Source organism: Leptonotus elevatus, chromosome 17 (genome assembly GCF_054856555.1).
Source record: "Leptonotus elevatus isolate MCC_2025b chromosome 17, RoL_Lele_1.0, whole genome shotgun sequence".
NCBI lineage: Eukaryota > Metazoa > Chordata > Actinopteri > Syngnathiformes > Syngnathidae > Leptonotus > Leptonotus elevatus.
In genome coordinates this window covers 10,127,799-10,142,892 of record NC_141255.1, presented here as the reverse complement: position 1 = coordinate 10,142,892, position 15,094 = coordinate 10,127,799, and the positions used below count along the sequence as shown (strand labels likewise).

The window sequence follows — 15,094 nt, the reverse complement described above, 5'->3', positions numbered from 1 at the left end:
TCCTACCTTTACTTAATGTCCAAAGTCCTCGTGGTGCTGCGCTTTTGTTGGTGGTGGGCGGAGTCACACCAGTGGTGGAAGGCAGCCTGATGAACGACAACGTGGCCACTTTGCACCTGATGACAAAAATTTAAAAAAACATCACTGACTTTGTCTTCACAATCACGACTGAAACAAATCCTGTTGCTTACACATGCTGCCGTGTTTAATGAGTGGAAGCCCGAGATGGAACGTGCATTACATAACAGTAAACATTTGATGCAAGCTCTAGGGTCTAATTTTTTTTAACTTAACATATTTATCAAGAGAAAGCAGTAAATAAAGCAACAGGTACATTAAAGCAAATAGATGTACAAAAAAATTGTTACATATTTTTACAATACATAAAGTATATATCTTTCATGTTTGTGGATATGGCTAAATTAAAAAGCTTTGAGACAAAATCCCTTCTTCATATCAATTGGACGATAGTTGGATCCTAAAATATTTACTTTCCGCTTAATTCAATTACTTTCCACGAATTAAATTTGTTAAAAAGTGTTGATATGATGAAATGCTGTGCTAATTGTGTACATGTAACAATAATACTACAAGGAGGTACAGTCATTATACTTTAAATTGGTATGTTTGGCGCGCTGCATGTGTGCTAGATTGCCACCAGGCGGCGACATTGCGCTTCCATCTCAGCAGCAGGCATGAGAGAAGCGAAAGATGCGCGTAACGCAAAGAGACACGCACACACGCACCCCGTGCGCGCGCGGCACCTACGGCGCGGCCCTCGGCACGTCACACAAGATCGATTCCAGCCAATTCGTCATCTGTAGCGTCAATCCTGAGCGGAAGTTATCTCACCCTGGGCACGCGCGCCTCCGACTCAAAGAGGCCAACAAAAACCGCTCGAGTCGGATTCAAACACCGTCACTTAACATCGAGATCATCAGACATCGGGAGAGCAACTTTTGGAAAGTTGACGTTAGTTTGGCGCACTTCCGGTGCGCAGGTGACTATAGTTCAACAGTTGACACGGCTGGTGCGCACCTCTTCCCCCCTCCTCCTCCTGAGAGGGGGATGTGGGTGAGGTGGGGGTATTCCAGGAGCCGAAGGAGGTGGAGCAGAGGGGCGGGGAGGGGGGAGACCTTGGCCGCTGCCTGCGCGCTATATAAACACTCATTTGACTGACGCACACACGCACAGTGCGCCCACACGCGCGCGCCCACAGAAGCAGCAGCCGAAGCATCCTCCTCCTCCTCCTCCTCCTCGTCATCATCATCATCATCATCATCTTCACCTTCATGCGAGGGGCATGAGGTGGTCCGGCTGCTAGGAGCTCGTCGCGTCCCCCCCCTTACCCCCGGCCCCAGCATGCTCTTCGACACCTTCGACCTGCTGTCTGTTCTGGCCACGCTGGCGGCGTGCGCGCTGTGCGTGGCGCTGCTGCTCGTTGTGTCACAGCAGCTGTGGCAGCTGCGCTGGACCGCCACGCGGGACAAGAAGTGCAAGCTGCCCATGCCCAAGGGCTCTATGGGGTTCCCCTTCATCGGCGAGACGTGCCACTGGCTCCTGCAGGTAAGCGGCGACCGCCTGCCTGGCTCGCTCCTCGCTTTACTTGGTCGTTTCTTTTGCGCACGCAACACTTTGCACCGCTGACTTGGAGCGCGTACTTTGATTGGCAGGTCGGAGGAGGCAGAAGATGCTCATTTTGGTCCGGAGTTATAGCTCTCCCCTCAGAGGTTGAAAATCATATCAAAACGCGCGATTTTTCTCTCTCTTAAAAAAAACACGGTGGAAGGGAATCCCCGTTATGGCTCGCGGAATTACCTCAATGTGATGAGGCTCTGCATTTCATTCTTATTAAATGCTACCAGTCAAAAGTTTTGGAACATGCGTGTCGTTTCTGTCTAGTTGATTCCAGACGAGTTCCAAGTGGAGTTAAGTCTTGCACCCTTATGTATAAAATGTCGCAAATGTTGCCTACGTTTTTTTTTCTTTTCAGTTTTGGGTAACCTTACTTTATTAACCTCTGTCTCTATAAGCCACTTATGATTCAAGCGATCCATTGGACTTCAAGCACTTTCCATTATTGCAAATAACTGGAGAATTGGGTGTTCTAAAACTATTAATAGACCAATTAAATTACAGTCAGACATCATAGAAAAGAGTAACAAGCAAGTATTGTCCAATTGATGTAAATGCAGGATTGGTTGTGAATAAATAATCGTAAAACTGATTAAGTAAAGAAAAGTACACATTTCTTCGGGACAGATTTTTTCTGCCAAAATGTAATGAACAGATCAATTTTGAGAGAAACATTTGCTTTAGTGGGCTGCGTAAAATTAAAACAACAATCCTAACATCAGGCCTGAGAGAGATTTTAAACAACAAACTGAAATACAATCAAAGCCAAATTCTTGACAACCAAATACTCAAGCATCCAACCAACTATTGTCCAATTTATGCAAAAAAGTAATTTGGTTTAAAAAAACAAAAACAAAACAAAAAAACTTGTAGCGTTTGATACGAAAAGTGCACTATCCAAACATTACAGTGCGCAATTTACTTAATTCCTCTGTGATCCGATTATGAAATTTCATGTTGTGCCTTGGCGGAGGTCACTCTTCTTTTTCTTTTTTTTCTTTACACACACACAAAATGTGAATGGTGAGCCAAACTCAAGGCCCGGGTCCAGATCCAAACCACCACGTTATTTTATTTGGCCCACAAAAGAAACTAAAGTGATTCTAAATAGTTTTTTTACCAAATGAATTTGTTGTTTGTACAAAAATTGCAATTATTCTTCACTCAATCTGTTCTTGAGCATCATTCGGACAATAGACGCACACGACATCATACTATTTTCCACAACTTCAGTTTGTTGTCAAGAAATATGTAAGAATATGATGAAGTGATGACACAATTTGACCTCCATTGATAAGAATGTTCCAAATTCTCACCCTGAAAAAAAAAAGTGTCAAATGAACGCCGGCGTTGCTTTTAAAATTGAATCTCGGAACGTGTCAACAAAAGCGTACGGCCTCGTATCGGCGAGGGAAAAAAAAAAACCTTGGCAACTTTTCCCGGCTATTACAACGTAACACAGATTCAAACCACATGGACGTGGGCAACGGGAGATGTTTGAAACGGACCAGAACTCTCCGCCGCCGTTGAGCGTTTGTGTGATGGCTGGCTTTGCCGTCGAAGGTTCCATTACTTCGCTGCATGGCATGGTTGTGGTTACGCACACACAGTAGGCTTTTTTTTTCAGCAGCTCGGATTCAGTTTGGGAACCCGACGTGTCTTTAGCAGTGGTGGGAAATGCACTCGAGTGTTTTTACTTTTACTCCCTACATTTGGAATCAAATACCTGTACTTTCAACTTCTTACCTTGTTTAAATATGTTTGTTAGTTCGTTTGACCTCCGTGGATGACAACACAAAGAAATGAGAGAGAGAGAGAGGTAAAGTCAGTTAAGGCCTTGATAATAAAATCTCAAAACGTTTGTACTTAAAGTAAAATAAATGTATTGTAAAGTAAATGTGCCAAAAAAAGTCTGTAAAATGAGGCATCAAAATCTCAAACACCCCACGCAACACTCAACTGTCAATCATGGCTCTCTAAAGTGGCCATGCCAGTCCACACGCTATCAAGTCAGACTTTTTTTTTTTACTTTGCTTTTCCAACTTCTCTTTGTGCCATGCGCACACTCACAGGTAACAACAAGGCACTCTACAGTGGCCGTGTCAAAACAAAGTTCTTATCCACATGCTGGCTGTCGCGTTAGACTTATAAAATTTATTTTTTCTACTCTTCTACCAATCTCCGCATTGTGTGAATGCACTTATAGGCTGATAATGAGGCACTCTAAAAGTAGACACTTTCAACGGACTGCACGTGTCGCATCCAGAAAAATGAGGACAAGTGGAAAATAACTGAATGCTGTATGTCCACAATTAAGTACCACATAGTTCTCAGTCTTAGCGCATTTTCAGCTACTGTCTTCAGATGATGATAATGTATTTCCAATCCAATCTCTGAATTAAAGAAGTTGAATTAATACCACCTCATTTCCACCTTTTCTGCATTTGTGCAGACTAGTTTATGCGGCGGAGGAGCACGCCGCGCTGCCGCAGAATGCATGTGTGTGTGTGTGTGTGTGTGTGTGTGTGTCGGGGGTATTAGCGGGGGTCCCGGGGTGAGCGCTTAGAGCGTTTTCAACAAGCATAATCTCCTTTTCTAAAATGTCCTCAGGTCAGGGGCCAAGGCTCTCGCTCTCTCTTCCCCTCGCCGCATTCTACTCATGTTCTGGCTGAACTATCCGAGGCCCTTCTTCGCTAATCCGTCCGCCTCCTCCTCCGCCGCCACACTCTCGCGCTCCGCCTCCCTCCTTTTCTTTTCCCGCCTCCTCGCCTTCCTTCCTTCCTTCCTCTTCTCTTTCTGATGTGACGGCGTGACCGCAAGGCGACGCGGGTCATTGTCAAATCGAGGGCCTATCGTGGCGTTCACACGCGCGCGCGCGCGCGCGCACGCACGCACATGCAGGTTCCCTGGCATCTCTGGCAGCGTCTGAATGATTGACAGCTGAAAAGAGGGAAGGAATTCCCTAGCAGCCTTTGGCCGCCCCCTTGTCCTTAAGCTGCTCCTCCTTCTCTCTCTCCCCCCCACACCCCCTCATTTTTAACCTTCGCCCACTTTGGCTTCAGGCGTCAATCAGGTCGAGCGGCGGGTTCGAAACTCCGGACTACGATCATCTGCTCGGGTCATTGCGGAAAGAACAAAGTCATTCAGCTGAAGTTTACCGTCAAACTAAATAGAAAGCAAATATGGTCGGTAATAACTACCACACAAGTCAGCTAGCTTTATGCTAATACATAATGGGAAACATCATAGACGGGCTAACAAACAGCGCTTATGTAGTGGTGCCATAACACTTAAAAGGAAACGCACGTAGTACTCAAAAGGCATATATTCTTTATCCTCAGTGAAAAACAGTTTACTCTTTCTGAACCGTTTTTTTGAGCTGACACCAGCGAGCTCATCTGAAACCTAGTCAGTGTATTTTGTGAAATGCAAGTGGAGAGGAATGCTTAACTTTTGAGTGTTCTTAAGTGTCACGTGACATCCTTTCTTGACTTGACGTCATTATTTTGACTAGAAAATGTTTGGTGAAAGTTTTGCCCCGCGGCTTCAGTACCCTCTTTCTTCCCATAACACGAACCCCCACTGTCTCTCTGCTAAGCATCACCGTGATATGCCACACACACACACGCACACGCACGCACGCAGATCTAAGTCAACATAATTAGCTGTGTTTTTTTGTCATGGCCTAATAAAAGAGTCATTTGTTGGACATTTCCACGGCGCTACAAAGGGGACATTTATAAGGCCCGGTGCAGGTTCGCCGGCGGGCCAAGGCCAACAGAACACGCTGGTATTTTTAGCGCTGCTCGGACCCTGGGCGTGTGCGCACGGCAGAGAGACGCGGGCTCTTTTCTGGGATGTTCTCCTTCACTTATTATTTTGCTGCTTGAGTGTGTGTCGGTGCCCGTTTGGCGATTGGCTTTCTGTGCGCGTCGCTTCAATTTTGTGTGTGTGTGTGTGTGGGGGGGGGGGGGGGGTGCGTGTGTGTGGACGAATGTTCTCTTGCGAGAGACGAGTGGCGTCATTACATCACAACTTTTCCATGCTTGCCGTGCGTGCGTGTGCCTGTGTCATTGTGCGTATTGCCAGATTTGGGACAGAGAGGGGGGGGGGGAGTGGACTTCTCACCTTTTTAGCTAAATGGCATCCACACCACAACACCGGCACACACGCCTCCACAGTCCACACACACGGGAACAAGACATGAAAACGTTTTGTAAGCAGCCAAAATGTTTTGTGGAAAACTCAAAATGGGAGGAAAATACATGGAAAATCATATAGCAACGTATTGCGCATACACACACACGCACACGCATCAATCTGATGGTGTATCTTGGGAGTGTGAAAGGGAGCCTTGTCTGGCTTGCTGAAGGAACTCCCCTTCCACTGTTTGTGTGTGTGCGTGCGTGCGTGCGTGTAGGTCGGCATGCCAAGCAGACATACTAAACCACTTTACATCCATGTGGCAGCAAAATGTAGCTTGAAAAACAACTCACACACACACACACACACCCACACACACACGCACACACACACACTGTCACACACATCCTGAGGGCTCCAGAGGCCAGTCACCAACCTGGTGTGTGCGAGTGTGTAGTTAAAAAGAGGAAGTATACAGGAGCTGCGAAAACAGTTCAGATTAGGAGTTTGAAGTAGAAATAATGTGTTGAAGATTCCTCACCGAGGTGAAGAATACAAATTCCGAAATGTCATTCTACCAGCACCGGAGGTCAGGGAAAGGGTTGCGGGGGGTCACGTGTACGAGTGCGCCGGCGGCGAGGACAAGACGTCGACACCTCATGAAGGCATCTGAGGCGGGTTAGCACAATTACAAAATGCTAATTAGCCGCATCTGGGCTCAATTGGTGTAAGGCGACAGGAGCGTGGGCCGTCTTGGGAAAAATAGTGAAGCCTGGCTATCCGCGGGGGTGAGGGACAAAGCCCACCCCCCGCCCAAAATGTTTCAAATGGCCTGTGAAAAAGTATTTGCCCCCTTCCTGAACCGCTTGGTTAGTATTTCCAAAATGCAGTTTCTATATTAAGGTATCACTGCCAACTGTTATCAAAGAAAAGTACAATAAATACAAAAATACAAACTACTACTTTCCTATTAGGTATTTTATTATGTTTTTTGATTCAGGCATAAACAGATACAGCAAAATCATGTTCTTATCCGGCAATTTTGCCACTTGCTGTTGAATGAAAATGACATCACAGATGCTCAGGGCTCAAGTAACGGCCAATGACGACTCACCTGTTCTCTGATTATGATCATGTGACGTTCGCAAGCCACGATTGGTCGTTACCTGAGCCTTGAGTAACTGTGATGTCTTTTTCTGTCGACAATAGTGGCAAAATGGCCACTCTCTGAGATGGATTTTGCAGCTTAATTAATATTCCACAAATCGCAATATTAATCATAATACCATAAAACTAGTGGCGCTGAATAGAACATATTATTGTAAATATTTTTTTGTGTCGACTTCCCCTTTAAAACCCTCATATTGTACATCTACATTTAGTGTGCCTGCATGATTTATATCGCCCCCTGCTGGCCAAGGCACGCACAACAGAAGGAGCAACACAATGCCCATTGAATTATTATGATGCACAAACTACTGATTACATTCTATTAAATTAGAATTGTAGGTTTTTATAAAGTACAATACAGTATTGTTGAGTGCTAATGGGGTGCCCCCTGCTGGACTGGAGTGTAACTTTACCAAATATTACAGGGCTGCAATAACAGATGCAGAAACAAGGAAAGAAGAAAAATGTACACACAGTAGTCATGCAGTTGTCTGAGTCTGAGTCTAAGTGTGTGTGTGTGTGTGTGTGTGTGTGTGACTCTCGCACATATCTCTTCCCTCAAGAGGCCTCCCGGGTCAAACCAGTTAGTGTTGTCACACTGCAGCCTCGCCATGTTTGTTTACTTTGCACGTTTTTGCGAATTTTATGAATTTGCTGCGAGCATGTGTGTCACCACACGTGTGCGTGTGAATAACGCGCTTGTGTGTAACGCGGTAACCTGCTTCAGGCGCACACACACGGCCCATTTACAGGGCAAGAGTCCAAAATGTCTCTTTACAGCTGAGAAATGGCGTCCGTTGTGGATAGCCATGGCGTGACCTGCTTGACCCGGATGTTTCTCCACCTCCCTTCTACGCAGGGTTCGGGTTTCCACGCGTCGCGGAGGCAAAAGTACGGCAATGTGTTCAAGACCCACCTGCTGGGCCGCCCGCTGATCCGTGTGACGGGCGCCGAGAACGTGCGCAAGGTGCTGATGGGCGAGCACACGCTAGTGACGGTGGACTGGCCGCAGAGTACCGCTGCCCTGCTCGGACCCAATTCGCTTGCCAACAGCATTGGCGACATCCACCGCAAGAGGAGGAAGGTCAGTACGCACGTCATATTACAGCATTTCCTCTAATAATTGAAGCCGTACTCCGATTCAGTCTCTCTGCACATCATCTGCTCAATCCAAATAACTGGTAACCACCACGACGATGTGGCAGTTTGACACCCCTCAATTAGGCAAACATTCAGGTTGAGACTCTGCACCCCTTAGAGGAAGTCAACCCCAAAATATTTTTTACAATTATATGTAGTATGATTCCCCACGAGTCGAAACACAGCATGATGAATATTGCGTTTGTGAGTTAAGCAGCAACCTTCAGCCGTTTTTCATCCATCTCAGAGGCAGCCATTTTGCTACTTGCTGTCGACTTAAAATGACATCACAGCTGCTCAGAGCTCAGATAACGGCCAATCACGGCTCAGCTTCAGAAAATAGGTGGGCCGTGATTGGTAGTTACCTATGCCCTGAGTAACTGTGATGTCATTTTCAGCTGACAGCAAGTGGCAAAATGGCCGCCCCCTAAGATGGGGGGGGGTTGTTTGTTTTTTTGCTGCTTGCCTCATATTCCACAAACACAATATTAATCAGAATAGTGTCTGTAGGCTAGTGGGACTGCATAGAACATTATTGTCAAGAACATTTTGGGTTGACTTCCCCTTTAATTCCTCTTTGACGCCACCTATTATCTCTCTTTCCGACATCTTTTCCTCGCCAGGACAATTTCAGGTAATCAGCCACTTACTGCCATTATCCCCTCGTCCCCAGGGCAAATACCTACCTTGCTCACGCTCACACATTAAGGCGTAATCCGGTGCATTTCCTGTAAATCAGCCTCTCACTTTCTCCTGCCGGGTCGTGCAGGAGGTGGGCGGAGTCAGCTGTGGCTGCACACTGGGACGGCGGGGCTATGAGAGGTCAGCTGGGTTTAATCTGGGCTCTGATCGGGCCTGCAGATTGTGTGCTAGCGTTTTAAATTAGGGTTTCAAACTATGGTTAGGGTCTCAAGTCAGGGTTCTAATCGAGGCTCTCAACTCCCTGGAGACCCTCTGCACTCACCTCATGTAATGACCCCTGATTTGGAAGGCACAAAGAGGGGCTTTCTGCGGGTGACCCTGACACACACGCACGTGCACCGACCTGAGCACGCACTCGGTGAAAAATGGCCGACGAGAGATAGAAAAGGCGGCGACGTTCTGTGTCGTCGTGATGTTGAACGCCTAGAATGAAATTAAGGACACAGGTTAGGGCTCTGCTTGAATTTGGGAGCAAACTCAGAGAGAGGCTGTTGCACCTGCAGGCCTCGAGCCAGTAGAGGGGGCTGCCACGTGAGACGCAAACTAGTCCATTCACACATTCATGCATCCAGACTCCTCACTGGGGATGTCCAAGAACACTGACATTACGACAATATGAAACGTAATACTCACATACTAAATAGAAGTAAAGGAGTCGGTTGAAAATCGATTTGGAGGCATGGAAGTTTCCCTCCTTGAGAATGTGTTTCCTCGATGTTCTGCGCCCAGCCTCAGGTTCTTTTCAGGTTATTAAGGTATTATTTTTAACTACTGTTAAGTCCAAGTGTCTATCGATTGCTACGGGATAATTTTTTAACCTGTGTCCTTGTGGACAAGTGGCGTTTATCTTAATTCATGGTAAAGCACTTACAAATGCAGTTTGATTGATTGAGTGATTGACGGGAGTTAGTGGAGCACAAAATAGAAGCGGGGGAGAAGAAAATAGAAAGAAATAAAGAAAGAAAGAAGGAAGGTTGGGTGAAGGCAGGAGCGAGGGAAAAGAAGGCCGGTGAGAAGAATAAAGGGGTCTTTACATGTTTGAGGAACCAGCAGCTCACAGCACTTAAAGCACATAATTTAAGACATATGGACGTTATTAGGACCACTGTGTCTGTGTGTCGCTCACTACACCGCAGTGTGTGTACGTGTGCGAGTGTGTGCGTATGTGTGCGCATGCCTCAGGCTACAGAAAGACAGTCACGTTTTTGTGGTGCGGCAGAATGACTGTTGAACAATTGCACCCCCACCGCCCCATTTGTGTGTTTTTTTCCTAACCTGGATTAGTTCATTAGCTAGTTGTCACAAGATCACATTGTGGCGGTGTGTCACCTGGCAAAGTCATATAAATGGCAGAGAGAATTTTATTTCATATTCTGTCAGAAGGGAAACTGTAAAACCATTAGCATGTGGCTAATGCTACACAACCGTGTAGGTTAAAATGAATTAATACGATAAGCTTAAACAAAGACGTCAGATCATCGTCGGCATCTATTCCCACGACCACAAACATATTCAAGAGTGTAATCAGTTATTTGTCATGTAGTCATGACAAGTCAGTGGGAGACCTAGTTTTGTAAAAATGTACAAAAATGATTCCACCATTGTATAAATTTCCCATCAGGCCGTCAGCATTTTTGTGCATCAAATAAACGTGTAAATCATCTTCGCGGATAAACAATGTTGCAATTGTGCTGACTCGAGGGAGAAAAAGAGTTTGCTCTCATGTGTGGGGCAGCCGTGGTAAAGGGTTTAAGATGGCTGCCATTAACCAAAAGAAGAATGTGTGGGAAATTGGACCATCCGTGTACAACATCGCTTGATCCACAGCTGTTGTGTCCTTGAGCAAGGCACCGATACACTGAACCAGGGCTGGAGTCAAGTCCAACTTTATCGAATCCTAATCAAGGTCTGAGTCACCAAGGTCCGAGTCCAAGTCAATGCTTAAAAATCTGTAAAACTTTATTTCAAGGTTCTCTTAAAGAAGACGTTAAATATTTTGCGAGTCCAATAAATCCGGGGCAAATGCCGGGTAGTCCGAGTCAAGTCCAAGACAACAAAAATACTTGTCGAACTCGAGTCCGTACTACAGTGCTGTTCCGAACCCCCCCCCCAATGCTGATCTGTCTCCATTTATCTGTGCACGCAGGTATTTGCCAAAGTCTTCAGCCACGAGGCCCTGGAGTCATACCTGCCCAAAATCCAGCAGGTGATCCAGGAGAGCCTGCGAGTGTGGAGTTCCAACCCTGAGCCCATCAACGTCTACAGGTAAAACCCACCCACAAGCAGCAACTGATCAACTCCGTTCTGAATGGGAATGCTTGCGTGTTCCCCCGCAGGGAAAGCCAGCGGTTGTCCTTCACCATGGCGGTGAGGGTGCTGCTGGGATTCCGAGTCTCCGAGGAGGAGATGAGGCACTTGTTCTCCACCTTCCAGGATTTTGTCAACAACCTCTTCAGCCTGCCCATCGACATGCCCTTCAGCGGCTACCGGAAAGTACGTATGCCGTGCCTTCTGCCGGGAAAACTGCATTCACAGAGACTGAATGTGATTTTCGCGATTTCCTTGCGCGTGTGTGCGTGCGTAGGGTCTGCGTGCGCGCGACAAACTGCAGAAGAGCATCGAGAAAGCCATCAGGGAGAAGCCGCTGTGCACGCACGGCAAAGACTACAGCGACGCCCTGGACGTCCTCATGGACAGTGCTAAAGAGAACGGCGCCGAGCTCACCATGCAGGAGCTCAAGGTTGGACTGAAAGTTCTTCACGTACACACAAGCACACTTGTCGCGTCACTCATCAATCATTCGAGCAAGAACGAGAACATGAGACGCAGACGCGCGCGCGGAGTGGGCGTGCGGGCACACCCTCTGTTTACCTATTCAAGTCATTCCGAGGAATTCTGTGGAAACTCAACTCGCTCTCTCTCTCCATGTGGTTTCTGGGTTAAGTCCAGGGCCAAAAATAAGTCAACACTCCCCCTGGAGGGTCTGAAAGAGGCCTCCTGTACACACACACACACTGAAAGTGAACTGGGGAGGCCCTATCACACACACAGCAGAAAGTCTCCGTGTTATTTATCCATCCCACTGGCCGCTTCTTCCCGCCAACAAAACGTCACATTTGCAAACTTCCCCGCGAATGCCAACACAACATATTTGCGCATTGTTGCAGGAGTCCACCATCGAGCTGATCTTTGCCGCCTTCGCCACCACGGCCAGCGCCAGCACTTCACTTATTATGCAGCTCCTGCGCCACCCGCCGGTCCTGGAGCGCCTACGAGAGGAGCTGAGGGTGCGGGGCTTCCTCCATAACGGGCGCCTGTGCCCCGAGGGCGAGCTGCGTCTGGACACTATCGTCAGCCTCAAGTACTTGGATTGCGTCATCAAGGAGGTTCTGAGGCTCTTCACGCCCGTCTCAGGGGCCTATCGAACCGCCATGCAGACCTTTGAACTCGATGTAAGTATGGAACCTGTTTGGTAGCTTGCCTGGTGATTCCACTAATCAATGTTTTTTTTTTTAACTTAAATTGATTTCACTTGGGAATTTGTGAAGGCCGCTATTCTGAGCTCTTTTTAACCTTTTTTTTTTTTGCCTTTCGACCTGCAGGGGGTGCAGATCCCAAAGGGCTGGAGTGTGATGTACAGCATCCGGGACACCCATGACACATCGTCCGTCTTCAAGGACGTGGAGACCTTCGACCCCGACCGTTTCAGCCAGGAGCGTGGCGAAGACAAGGAGGGGCGCTTCCACTACCTGCCCTTCGGCGGCGGTGTCCGCTCCTGCCTGGGCAAGCAGCTGGCCACGCTCTTCCTGCGCATCCTGGCCATTGAGCTGGCGAGCACCAGCCGCTTCGAGCTGGCTACGCGACACTTCCCCCGTGTGATCACCGTGCCTGTGGTCCACCCGGTGGATGGGCTGAAGGTCAAGTTCTACGGCCTGGACTCCAACCAGAATGAGATAATGGCCAAGTCGGAGGAGCTGCTCGGAGCCACCGTGTGAAGGCGGTGATGGGGTGATTGAAGGGAGGGAAAAGAAGGACAAAACATTTTCGGACCAAAAGGAACGTTTTCACCTCCCTGTTCCCGCAGAAGAGGAAGAAGCTGCCATAAGGATTCTGCTCTCATCTCAACAATAAGTGATGGAATATCATTGGAACGTGTCATGGGGTGTGGGGGGGAAATGAGGTGTTGATAGGCAAGATGGATCAAACAGGGTAACGGAGAACAGGAAGCAAAAGGCTTTGGGGATTTTGCTTAATCCAAATTGGCCGATCACTGTAGCAGGGTAAACGGGGGCGACAAAGATCCAGTCATCCAGAGGCAGTGTCTTTTCTTTCTTTCTTTTTCCCCCAAATCAAAAGTAAAATGTGAGCTTGGGTCTTTTTGAACAGTTTTGTCTGTAGATTGTTTGCTTTGACTACTTGCCCACGTAAACGAAAGTGTAACGTTCAACTGCATTTCCAATGACTGAAAATCACCTTTGGCTGAAATTTGGTTCAGTTTAAAAAAAGACTCTCAAAAGGCTCACCTTTGCTGTTGGAAAGATCACACGTGGTTGTTTCTGCCTCGCAGCCTCATGATTGGCTAAATCTCCCTGCCTGCTCATTTGCTAGATTATTTCATCGTAAAGTTGCTGAAGAGGGAGGGAACGTACCGTAAGCAAACGAGCACACGCCGCTTACGTTGACAGCTATCAGTTGCTCACAGCTCGCACCACAAAACACCAGCAAGTGATGAAAAAAGGCCCACTCGACATGTAAATGCTGCTCGTCCTTGTCTTGTCGTCGTGTTAGTTTTGAACGTCGCGTCGCTCCCGCTTTGCTGCTCCTCGCAAGCGCGTCGAGAGAAAACACAGCAGAATCATTCCATCCGAGCGCCACCTCAAACCAACCAAAAGCCCGAGTGGCGCCGACCAACGAGGTTTGAGGGGGGCGGGGCACAGAGAACGACCGATAGCGTGGCTCGCGGTCCTGTCTTAACACACCACTGACTTGTTCAGGAAAACAGATGACAAGTACTCTCTTTGCTGCTTCTTTGTGGACGTCGTCTCACAGAGAGTTCGAGATGTCCAAACTTGTTTGTTTGTTTTTGTCAAACTCACTTTTGTTTTCTTACTAGATACAAGTTACCAGGCGCGCTAGCTAATTAACAGAATTGTACACCAACTGCAATGAATGAAACTAATAAACAGGCAAGTGAGTGTATACACACAGTACATGCACACACGTAAATATACAGTATATAATTTTACAGTTTGTAAAAAGCAAAAAGAGCGTTAACGTGCTACTGTTTTTTCATAATTTGTGTAATACTCAAGCAAGCTCGCAAGCCTCGGGAAAAATCAGCTATCGACTAATAATCTAATATTAATGTTATTATTGTTGTTCTATTTTTTATTCTACTACAGAGTTATTTTAGTTTTGAGCCGAAATGAAAAAAAGGTCTTTGGAAAATACTGGATTTCTATAGAATGTTATGTATTTCATTTACATTGCGTACACAGTGTTGAAATTGTTTATAGTGTTAATTGATTACTGTAATTATGCCGTGTTTTGTTATTCAGACTTATTATCGCTGCATTTTATTTGCTATTAATTATGGAAAAACGCAAAGCACTTGGGGGTAAGACTATTTTTTAAGGGCCATGCGACTACATTTCTTCTTTCCTGATGCTTTGTCTGAACGTCCTGTACATATTTTTGGGATTTCTTTTCATAGAAAATATTATGTTGCTTAGCTGAATTATGAATGTCTTCTTTCTTGGTTGTTTTTGTAACCATGATTGTTCAATGTACTCCTGCAATAAAATATGTAGTAAAAAAAAAGAAAAAAAAAAGTGTTGAGACTCCATTAAAAAAAAACTGCCGTGAAAGTAATTAATTGCAATTCAGTGCATTTAAATATTTGACACAATAAGATACGTACTTGAGCTCAAATACATTTAAGACAGACGGTATTAGAAATGAACATGTTTTAGTGCCGACCTCATGCTTGATAGGAATAACCTCAAGTTTTGAGACACTTGCGGTCAAAGGTCAAGGTAAATCAAATGGGTCATTAGTGTAACATCTCCCACATACTCTCGCTCGCTCACATACATTGGCGAGTGCCAAACACGGGGTCCAAGGTCAAGTCGGCTGCGAAGTGCCAGGCGGAAGTTTTTCCATAGACTTCTTCATCTTGACAGGAAACAGGGGAGAGAAAATACACCTACACACACATACACACACTTCAAAGATGCTCGCTAAGTGCTTCAAGATGACGAAACTGCACGTCCTGACACACGACATCCGACACCGGCTAGCAGGA

At 46.6% G+C, this 15,094-nt stretch overlaps 1 protein-coding gene and 1 long non-coding RNA gene across 2 annotated transcripts in view; one reads left to right on the top strand and one right to left on the bottom strand.

The window, feature by feature from the left end:
* Window positions 1–49: 49 nt before the first annotated feature.
* Window positions 50–15,094, bottom strand: part of LOC147159727 (uncharacterized) — a 43,376-nt gene continuing 28,331 nt past the window's right edge. The window contains exon 4 of the long non-coding RNA XR_015090465.1: window positions 50–116. This is a non-coding gene — a long non-coding RNA (uncharacterized LOC147159727). The remainder of the gene's footprint in view (window positions 117–15,094) is intronic.
* Window positions 1,201–14,608, top strand: cyp26b1 (cytochrome P450, family 26, subfamily b, polypeptide 1). The gene is made up of 7 exons (XM_086058694.1): window positions 1,201–1,566; window positions 7,808–8,032; window positions 10,937–11,055; window positions 11,127–11,283; window positions 11,375–11,530; window positions 11,958–12,242; window positions 12,393–14,608. The coding sequence occupies exons 1-7, from the start codon at window positions 1,363–1,365 to the stop codon at window positions 12,783–12,785; spliced, it is 1,539 nt and encodes a 512-aa protein (XP_085914820.1). The 5' UTR covers window positions 1,201–1,362; the 3' UTR covers window positions 12,786–14,608.